We start from the raw sequence: 10519 nt of genomic DNA on the forward strand, positions 1-10519 counted from the left end.
ACACGTGGTTTCGCCCGCGCCGCGTTTCCAAAGAAACCCGCATAGTTTCCGTTCCTGTGGTATTTCCGGAATAAAAAGCCATGTCTTATTCGGGGTCTCAGAACAGTAAGAACATATTCGGGGTCATCTATCTACATACCAAGATAGGTACCAAGTTTCATTGTAATCGGTTGAGTTGTTTTTACGTGAAAGAATAACAAATATCCATCCTCGCAAACTTTCGAATTTATTATCTAGTTAGTATGATATAAGTAATCTGATATAATATTATATAAGTGTTCAAAAGCCATTGAAAATTAAAATCGAAAGAGTATTTTTGAAACTCTAGTTTATAGTTTATACGCACAGAATAAATATTACTCTATAGGTACGTCCATTCTGACTTCTACAATTTGATGGTTTCCTTACAAACAAAGATTTTTAATTCATTTCGGTACTTTTCTGAGGGTGAAACCAATAATTACTATCACATAACATAACTTAGATTGAAGCTGAATTGGAAATATATAAAATATTTATGTAAGTGGATTTTAAATAATTTTTCTATCACTTACAGCATTTTAGTTAAACACATACGAACAGTAGCGCAACTCCCTATATATCGTTCTAGTAACGGCTCACTCACATTTCATCAACAAACGCATCAAAAAACACACAGCACGTTTTACTGTGCTTATAGGTAGTATAATAGCTCACAAACTAATAAATAAGTACCTAGAAAACTTGCTATAACATTTATATACTATATACCTATACTCAATGATATTATATATAGAAACAAGAGGTAGATACGTTATCAACGCACCAAAACGTAAACCGTGAATTGGTCCTAATTGGGACCAGTGGAATCAGTCAGATTGTGACTTGTGACAGCGAACGCACATGCTGTTATAAACGTTAAAATTATCAATAATGCCTTCTTGTGTGTTCAGAAAGTGCACAAATTACGATAGTAAAATAAAGAAAGATAGAGGAATATCATATCACAGGTAAATGTATTAAAATATTATAATTTTAGAGCAAAAATAACAATTTGCAATTATTAATGAATGACACTTGCTTGACACTTGTATTGAAATAATGAAAGGGATAAAACATTGCTTCAATCACTAGTGTGACAAAGCTAGCGCACACTGTGTTCAAAGATTATTATGTAGATACGATTATTGAAAATAGAACGGTTATTTTATTAATTTCGATTTGGGTAAATACTTGATTACTTATTTTTATATTTAAATCCACACAGTGCATGTAATTAACAAATATATCTATTTATTATATGTATACATTGAAATCGTGATGGCAAAAATGTTTGTTTGCAAAAATGATGTTGAATATACGTATACATTAAAGAAAAGATTATCGCTACTGACGAAAAATGCTATTTGCTTTTCTGTAAATAGCTATTGAACATAAATTTTATTTGTGTCTTAGATAAAAAAGGCTTATACTTCATCCTTTCTTTTATTTCATACTTTTTTTCATCTAGGCACCACTATTATTATATCCTACAAGTTGGAGTGATGACCTGGTACGGGTTCCGGGAACTGCCTTGAAACGAATAGCATAAGATCGGTCCGTATGTAGTTCTTTAAGGAGGACTATGCTCAGCAGTGGGTGCTCATCGGGTGAAATGATGATGACCGAAAACGAACACCACAGCTAGTAATAAATGCTTAATACAGTTATATCTCCAAAAAAGTTTTTTTCATTTTAATACAACTTCATAATAATAATTAAATAGTAAATGAAAGTGTCACATTTGTTTACGTGTGCAGGAAACGTAACATCTATAACATTGAACCTTCTGTGTCGTTAGTCTATGCCAATTGCCATGGCAACTATTTGTTTATTTATATTTAATTGGTGAATTCTTATGACTTTTGCTTACACCTGCGCGGAAGTGACAAACTATCTTTGTCTTTTTTGTTTATATCATTTTATTAAGAGCCATCTCTCTTATACAGTCTGTCAATGTAATAAATTAAGTAAAATGAAACTTGTATTTGTGTGTGCCTGACACTGCATAGGAAGCATTTTTTTTGGATATATTGTGAGTATATAATGTATCTATACATAAAATATCATTGCCTATACTACCATACGGTCTATACGATTGCATGCCTGGCGATTGGCGAACAATGTTAATACTTTTGCGCAATACTTTTGAAATAGAAAACATCAAATATACGTGTTGGAGTAATTAATACATGAATTTGAATTTTATAATGCTGTTTGTTTTTCACATAGTTCATATTATTTAGAATGAGGGCAACAGAGGCCCGTTACCACGAAAATACTGGCCTCCGTTCCCCGCACAGTTATCTACCAATACGGCGGTGATGATATAGTAAAATAACTTGTATTTCTTCTTCTATCTCTATATCTTCTACCGGTTCTAATCTTATCCATCTATCTATTCATCGTTAGTAAATCAAACGATTTTAAACGGTCTTTTATTAATTGGCACCATTTTCAGGGCAGCATTCGAAGCTGTGAGTAAAACTTCATTACGACCACATAATCGCGAATCAATTATAGATGTTCGTTTTACCCGTCTACCCAGCGAAGCACCACCAGACGACGATTACGATCCCAGAGAACACAGAGTACCAAAATCACCTATAAAGCACGTAAATTTTCGAAACAGTAGTCGGTTTTATATTTCACTTACCTAACTTCAATTTATGATCTCTGTTCCCATGAGATTGAGATGTTCCACGCACTAAAAAAATATTTGTTGGAAAGTTCAGTTCGATCGAAATTTTCGACTAGGACTCGAGAAAACTATAAGTGCTTATCACTCGAATAAAGAACAACAGCAGCATCTTTCCATGACTTAGCCTACTAATGATATTAATTATTAAACTACATAGTTTGTTTTATTCAGACCATGGATGGCTTATTTCAACCTTATGCGAACAACATGGGGTGCTGGGGTTTTGGGTCTACCATTGGCCGTCAGCCAAGCTGGCATAATACTTGGCCCCATCATGAGCTCATCTTTGGGAATTCTTATTATACACATGCACTTGACTTTGGTAAGTTTTTAAATATATTCAGACAAAAATAACAGTAAATTCGAAAAGTCCATGTTGATACAATTTTTTTCAGCTTCGCTGTTTAAATGAAATCAGCCGTCGATTAAAAATCCCATATATTTCATACAGATATGGTTTTCGAATAGCTCTCTTGCACGGCCCTTGGATTTGCCATGGCATTGGTCGTCGTGGACCGTGAGTGATCTATATTGACAATTTTACTAAATTATTAAAAATATAATTCTTAAATTGTTCCACAGTTCAGGAAATTATGAAACATGTTGTTTACAGAATGATAATAGCAGTGTTTATGTTACTTAGCCAATTAGGAATTTGTACAGTGTTCGTGATATTCACGACGGATAGTTTGAGGGATGTGAGTAAAGATACATTTATGTACGTGTTAGGTATTTATGTAGATGTACCATAAGCTGTACCTATTTTGATTTTAGACGCAATATAATAGACAACGATGCATACGACTTCCTATAACGATATAAAACCAGCGCCATACAGTAGAAAATTTTTGGTTCCTCTTATAATTTTGTGCAAATAATTTTTCATATAGGTACATTTTTTTACACTCTTCTTATTTTCCCTTTTTTATGTATTCAATCTTAATTTATTAATGTTCTCAGATAATGGATTGGCCAAACTCAAAACCCGCAATATTAGCTCTACTAATACCGTATTTACTCCTCGAATATTTTATGAAGACGTTGTCGGTCGTCAGCTATATATCTATGTATGGTAAAATTTTATTATATTACATTAGCTATAATATAATATGTATATGATTCATAAAGCGAATTTTACGTTATTGTGAAATCTAATTGAGCGGCGAGCGCTAACAAAAATTATGAGCTGAAAATTGATTTTAAATATTGAAATTGATTGAAAAAATTCTAATAATATGACAATAAAATAATAATGTTAGCTTGGGCGTTACACCGAAGTAGGAAAATCTGACTTTTAAGAAAAATTTACAATAGAGAAGTTAGAAACTGCTTACCTACTTGGCTACTTCGCTCTAGCTGGACTCTACATCGATCGAGTTACACGAACATTAGGTACCTATATTAATTATTAATTACCACTTAGCTGCTCCATGCGGTTTCTTCCCCGTGGCTCCACTCCTGTTGCCCGTAGCGTGATGAAATACAGCCTATAACCTTCTTCAATAAATGGGCTATCTACCACCCAAAGAATTTTTCAAATCGGACCAGTAGATCCCGAGATTAGTGCGTTCAAACAAACAAACTCTTCAGCTTTATGATATTAGTATAGATTAAACACGTGCATTGTGCATATTTCAGGCAATTATCTGAACATGGCTGGTCTAGTGTTGATAATCTACCACATCTTCTTGGCACCCCATGGACATTACGTTTTAGCATCAACGGATCCGTTGGCGCTGTTTTTTGTCATCGGAACGTGTTTATTCAATTTATCTGCCGTTGCTGTGGTAAGCTTTACAGTTTATTCATTGTTTCTTTCAAAAAATACTTCCGAAATACTTGAATACCCGTCGAAAAAATAGCGACGTTGGTAGGTGAGTGAGATTGGTGAGATGGTAAGATATAAAACAATTTCAAAATTTTAACCTGATACTGCTCGTTTAAATTAATAGTGTTAATGTCACCTTTAAAACATGATACATAATTCTATTTATAGGTATTATCCCTGGATAAAGCTCTGAAGGACCCAAGGGTTCTAACAAAACCGTACGGTATGGTTACTATAGGCATGCTGTTGCCAACGATATTTACAACTGTGTTCGGGGTGTTGGGATACTGGTCGTTTGGCACTATGGAGGAGAATGTGCTACGATCTCTGCCGTTTGACGATTAGTATGGGATTGATACGTTCTGCGTTATTTATCATTGTTTTGAATTTGGTTTGACTTTAAATTATTTTAAAATACACTATACCTATGACATAATACAGTTTGTTAGCGTTAAGCCATACTTTAAAAAATAATTTGCCCATCTAAAGGCTCTGATTAATTTCAGTTCAGCAATAGCGGCAATAGGACTGTACATGGTGGCAGTTGCATTTGCGTATCCCATTCAATGCTACCCAGCGACACAGATGATTGTCGAGGTGGTAAAGAACTGGCATCCTTCGGAGGAACCTTCAGAAGAAACATTGAAAACTATTGAGACTACTGCGAGACCATGCTTCGTCTTAATGTCGTGTGAGCACAAAATAATACACAATATAAAAATAAAACATCAAATATTGTTTATTTGTGACATAAATCCAGGTAGTAGCTAGAAATTATGCGTATTAAGCGGGGCGCATCATTTCGAACAGGCCTCAGCCGGTAGTGTCAGTACACAGGCGTTCACGCACACATGCGTACGTTTTTGGTTTGGGAATAAGAATTTGCGATTTACACGAAATCTATTGATTGGACTAATAAAATAACACAGTATTATCTTCGTATGTTGCTTGTAGAATTATTTGCCGAAAAAACAGAATGATTGCATGTAGTTTAGTCAAAATATTTTTTTAGAGTGATTTTGTGATTTTTTTCTATCGAGTAAAATTAGTTGTATTGTGTTTTCAACACACTATCTAGCTAGTATATCTCCTAAAGAATATCATATATTTATCTGAGATTTTTTATTGCAGTTAATCAAATACTTTAAAGCATTATAATTTAGCACCAAACTCGTGTTTAGCTCTACTAGTCACCTTAATACGCATAATTTCCACTATTTCCAAATGCCAGTGTGAAAGCTTTCACAGGAACGATCACATTTTGACTTTATTGATGAAATTTATAGCGATTAGCGATATAGTACTAAGTACCTAAGTACCTACTTGTCTGCTGTTAATTTACATTAGCTACGATTATTGAGCATAATCATATTATGTTATATTCCTTCTTCCTGCTATATTTTCTATTTTTTTCAGTTTTCGTTTGCTATATGATTCCAATCCAAGGGGCGTTTGTTGCGTTTGTTGGGAACCTCTGCACTACAATGCTGGCGATTGTTTTTCCCGCGCTTATGGAGCTTTGTCTCTTTTATCCAGACCAATATGGAAAACACAAAGTGTATCTAATTAAAGACCTTATCATAGTAACTTTCGGATGCATTTCGTTTGTATGCGGTGTCATTTTGTGCAGTTATCTTATTTATGTGAGAGTGCTATCATTGCACGCGATTAATAATCCTGAATTTTATTAAACTATTTTCTTTGCTCTTTGTATTATTATAGTCCTTTTCACGTAGGATGATTCCTGTGACACTTCGTCGTGTTCCGAATTACGTATTTTATGTTTAAAACGCCAAAATAATTTTAGTGCATAGTATTTTTATTTTATGGCGGCATTAATACCAAAAATATAAAAATGAAACATCTTAAGCTTATAAATCAAAAACAGTATTGTTTAGTTTATTATAATGAAAAATAAAATAAAATAACACAAAAATATAATACCTACGCAATTCGTGTACATGAAATGGATCGTTGAAAAATCATAGAGTTGGAAAACATATAATCGGCGCCCATCTTGTGATCGTTTGTCAATCGAGTCAATCGTCTGTACGAGTGCGTCAGCCTTGTATACAAGTTGCATTTTTATATTGATATTTTACGTGGTATTCTGTTATTGTTACTAATTGTTATTGTTGACTTTTTTTGCTGTTGTTTGCTAAGTTTCCTTAGTTAATTGTTGGCGAAATGCCGAAAAAACTAATTTTGGTACTTTATTCAAATCGATTTCATTTCCATATAAAATATTATCGATTATCGGAAACAATTGATACGATTTCAATAAAGACATCTCTACACGTGTCAAAAATCGATGTGTCACAGAAATCATCTTAGGTGGAAAGGACTATAGTTAAAATAAATGTCTATTGGGTAAAATATTGTCTTCTTTTTTAACACTATCCTGGACCTCGTTAAGATTCAATATTTCCAGGTACTGAATATGTTCATAAAATTACCTACGGAGTACGAATAAAATTGCGCTACCTATTCTTGTAGATTAGAAGGTATTACAGTAAATAGGGTACATATTAGAAGTTCAAAGAATATAAAGTTATTAACTACCTAGTACCTATGTTTTTTTTTTTTTCACCGATAGTTGATTATACAACTCTAGTCTAATTGAGTAAACTGTCATCATCATCCTAAAAAATCCTTCATTCATCAGAATTGAGTTTAAACAAAATATGAATATTCGTCGAGGTCGACTATTCTCCTGGAATCTTTACCAGAGACTTTACAAACATAACATTGACACTGGTTTTTGTCATAACATCCAAACGTCTTAAAATGAAGCATATTGCGAAACTTTTATCTACAAGAAGTGAAAACAAAATTGTTAAAGTGAATATCTGTTATATTTCATGAAAATTAACTATAAAGAATTATATTTAGTTTTATTGTAATAAATTAATTCCTCTATAGTGTATGGTACGATAAGGATACGATATGGAAATCCCAAACAAAAAATTGCTTCTACTCTTTCTTATAACATTTCAATTTGCTGGATTTTCTGCGTGAGTTCCATGATTTCGGCGTATAGCTAGTATTATTATTATCAATCCACCAATTAATTTGTTTCATTTCAGAGATAAGTTACCGCTTTGGACTTGGGATTGCATTAACGATAGATGTGTACCATCGAAAGCAACTCTGTCAGGAAAACTACAGACCCTAATAACATGTAACATGCTATGTGGCTCCATGATGCTCTGGCCGCAGCCAACTGGCCGTGTTAGCTTATCCGCAACAGCTGTGCCTGTCCGTGCTGATTTATTTCACCTCCAAATAATATCGTTTCCATCCAGATCAGTACGGGAACACGTACGTGAAGCTTTTGAAATATTTAGAGATGTTTTACGTAGATTGGAAAATCAAACACGCGCATACGAGGATTGGAGAGCCGTTTCTGTCAGAGTCGCCATCAATGAAAGCGGCTCTTTAGATCCGAGGCTTCGTCTTAATACAGATGAAAGTTATCGATTTAAATTACGACCGAAAAATGGTACAAAGAGATCTCTTATAATAGACATTTTTTCCAATTCATTTTGCGGTACACGTCATGCCTTTGAAACAATATCGCAGCTTATCTGGTTAGATAAGTATGCAGGATCGCTTGTTATGTTAGAAGCGGCCAGTGTTGATGATGCGCCACGTTTCAAATATCGAGGACTGATGTTGGATACCGCTCGTAATTTCTTTCCACTAAATGACGTTATAAGGACTATTGATGGAATGGCCGCTAATAAGTTAAACACGTTTCACTGGCATGTAACTGACTCTCAATCATTTCCACTACAGTTGGAAAGTATTCCACATTTAGCCGAGTACGGAAGTTATGGCCCCGGAGCAGTATATACCAGTGACGACGTACGAACTGTATCACGTCATGCAAGACTTCGAGGAATACGTGTTTTATTGGAGGTAGATCTACCAGCTCATGTGGGAAATGCTTGGGTTTGGAGCTTACACAAACGTGTCAATAACATGATCCACTGTTTGGACTCACATCCTTGGTATGAATATTGTAATGAACCTCCTTGCGGACAATTAAACCCGCGTAGTGTTGAAGTTTATGAAATTATAGAGCGTTTGTATGCTGAAATCACTCAACTTACGGGAACAGATGATATCTTTCATATGGGTAACGACGATGTCTCACAACGCTGTTGGGTTGAACAGTTTAACACTTCCGATCCAATTGATCTGTGGTTGATATTTACTCAAAACGCATTACATCGTTTAGAATCAGCGATGGGAAAGTTACCAGATTTAATTATCTTCTGGGCAAGTGAAATGAGCAAACGTATTAAACTTGATTTGAAAGATTATGTGCATAAAATAGGATTGCAGGCTCGCGATGTAACATGGACGCAAAAATATGTTAGCGGAATACGAACTGTGATATCCCACGAAGATGCTTGGGATTTAAATAGTGGCTACGGTTCTTGGTATGAAGAAACTGGGGGTACAATATACAACTCATGGCAAAGAGTATACGAACATAGACCTTGGAGTAGAAAATCTATTAAATGTTTAGAGGGAGGCGAAGCAACCATATGGACATCAACTTTAAGTGCTTGCGCGCTTGATCCAAGAATTTGGCCACGAGCAGCTGCTCTGGCTGAAAGGCTATGGTCAGATCGAGCTGAAGGTGCGACTCGACCAGTATATGCCCGGTTAGACATCCATCGTTCACGGCTTAAGTCACGTGGGATACAAGTTTCGCCTTTGTGGTCGACTTGGTGCACACATAACCCATATACATGCTAACCAAAAAACATGTATAGAATGACGGTTTATTTAGGTATTAAATAAAAAGTCATTATCATCATTAAAAATAAAAATTATTATTTATTTATTTATTCATCCTTTTCAGGGCAATTTTGCTAATTCATCTAGGTATGTTTTTATTAGATCACGACGGTTTGGCCAATGTTCATTACGAGCGAAAGTATGATGCATGACTGGTTGATATAGAAAATAACGATATAGGTAACTTGCAATCGCTACAATATTTGAGTAAATCTATTTTTTGGGAAATTTAAGTACTAGGTACATGAGGAATTCACCTCGCTGTCGATAGCTTAAATCTATAGCCCAAATAATAGACATTGTTTATGACTTACCGACTTGTTTTCAAGCAAACACTGGCATTTGTTAACATTCATTGTAAATACCTAGCTGAATTTAAGATTCATAATGTATATCTTGCTTCTTCTCTGTGTTTTACCGGGCTATCCTAGCATTTTGGAAATTGGAAGACTTCTTATGTTCTATTACATAATTTAGGTGTAGTATATAATTTTTAATGTGTAATATTTAATTATACATTTTAATAATATGTAAATTTAAGTTTAAATTTTCTATTTATCTATCTATATGTTATCTAAGCATTCGAATGCCATAAAACTAAAATATCGAATTCATTAAATGGACTATTCAAATTTTATATGAATTCAATTCCACGAACCAATCCTTTCTGAGATTAGTGAGTTCCAACAAACTCCCAGTCATAATAATGTCTGAACTCTGTGAACAAACTCTTTAGTAATTTTAGGAAATCAAGATTTAATAAAATATGTTTCTGTTTTGATAACCCTAATGACGGAAGAACGGATGTGACGTAAATATCCGGATCCTGTTTTTGCAATAAGAAATCGAGAAATATGAAAATATTGGATAAGAATAAAATAAGAAAAATAAAACTTAAATATTTATTTTTAAATTTCTTTTTACAATAAATAATAGCAATACTATTCTATCTAAAGTTGAAATAATATTAAAAAGTTTTTAAAAGTTCGTGATTCGGATACTTGTACTGACTTTAATATAATGTGAAATAGTTATTTAATGGTATTTTAATGAATTCTCACTTCCAAAATTAATAAAAGCTAAGAAATTGTAAATATAAAACAATTGGGATATTCACATAAGACTTTTTATTACAGAAATAATACTTATGACTAAATGTA

General features: G+C 33.8%; 3 protein-coding genes across 3 annotated transcripts in view; all 3 read left to right on the top strand.

Moving 5' to 3' along the window:
* LOC123698909 overlaps positions 1 to 10519 on the top strand; it is a 194707-nt gene that overhangs the window by 22458 nt on the left and 161730 nt on the right. The gene's annotated exons all lie outside the window — the stretch shown is intronic.
* Positions 354 to 4909, top strand: LOC123698905 (proton-coupled amino acid transporter-like protein CG1139). The gene is made up of 8 exons (XM_045645727.1): positions 354 to 519; positions 2480 to 2633; positions 2891 to 3041; positions 3115 to 3236; positions 3333 to 3417; positions 3680 to 3791; positions 4358 to 4506; positions 4716 to 4909. Exons 3-8 carry the CDS (start codon positions 2898 to 2900, stop codon positions 4890 to 4892), a joined length of 789 nt encoding a protein of 262 aa, XP_045501683.1. The 5' UTR covers positions 354 to 519; positions 2480 to 2633; positions 2891 to 2897; the 3' UTR covers positions 4893 to 4909.
* On the top strand, positions 7422 to 9317 carry LOC123698901 (probable beta-hexosaminidase fdl). Its single transcript, XM_045645723.1, has 2 exons — positions 7422 to 7561; positions 7634 to 9317. Exons 1-2 carry the CDS (start codon positions 7494 to 7496, stop codon positions 9315 to 9317), a joined length of 1752 nt encoding a protein of 583 aa, XP_045501679.1. The 5' UTR covers positions 7422 to 7493.

This window comes from Colias croceus, chromosome 17 (genome assembly GCF_905220415.1).
Source record: "Colias croceus chromosome 17, ilColCroc2.1".
In the NCBI taxonomy this organism is placed as follows: domain Eukaryota; kingdom Metazoa; phylum Arthropoda; class Insecta; order Lepidoptera; family Pieridae; genus Colias; species Colias croceus.

Bases quoted from the DNA above. Each gene is read 5' to 3' on its own strand.
- LOC123698905 (XM_045645727.1), top strand. From the start codon at position 2,898: ATGGCTTATTTCAACCTTATGCGAACAACATGGGGTGCTGGGGTTTTG. The intron at 3,418-3,679 runs GTGAGTAAAGAT...TAATGTTCTCAG, and splicing joins CGACGGATAGTTTGAGGGAT to ATAATGGATTGGCCAAACTC. The intron at 4,507-4,715 runs GTAAGCTTTACA...TTCTATTTATAG, and splicing joins ATTTATCTGCCGTTGCTGTG to GTATTATCCCTGGATAAAGC.
- LOC123698901 (XM_045645723.1), top strand. From the start codon at position 7,494: ATGGAAATCCCAAACAAAAAATTGCTTCTACTCTTTCTTATAACATTT. The intron at 7,562-7,633 runs GTGAGTTCCATG...GTTTCATTTCAG, and splicing joins CAATTTGCTGGATTTTCTGC to AGATAAGTTACCGCTTTGGA.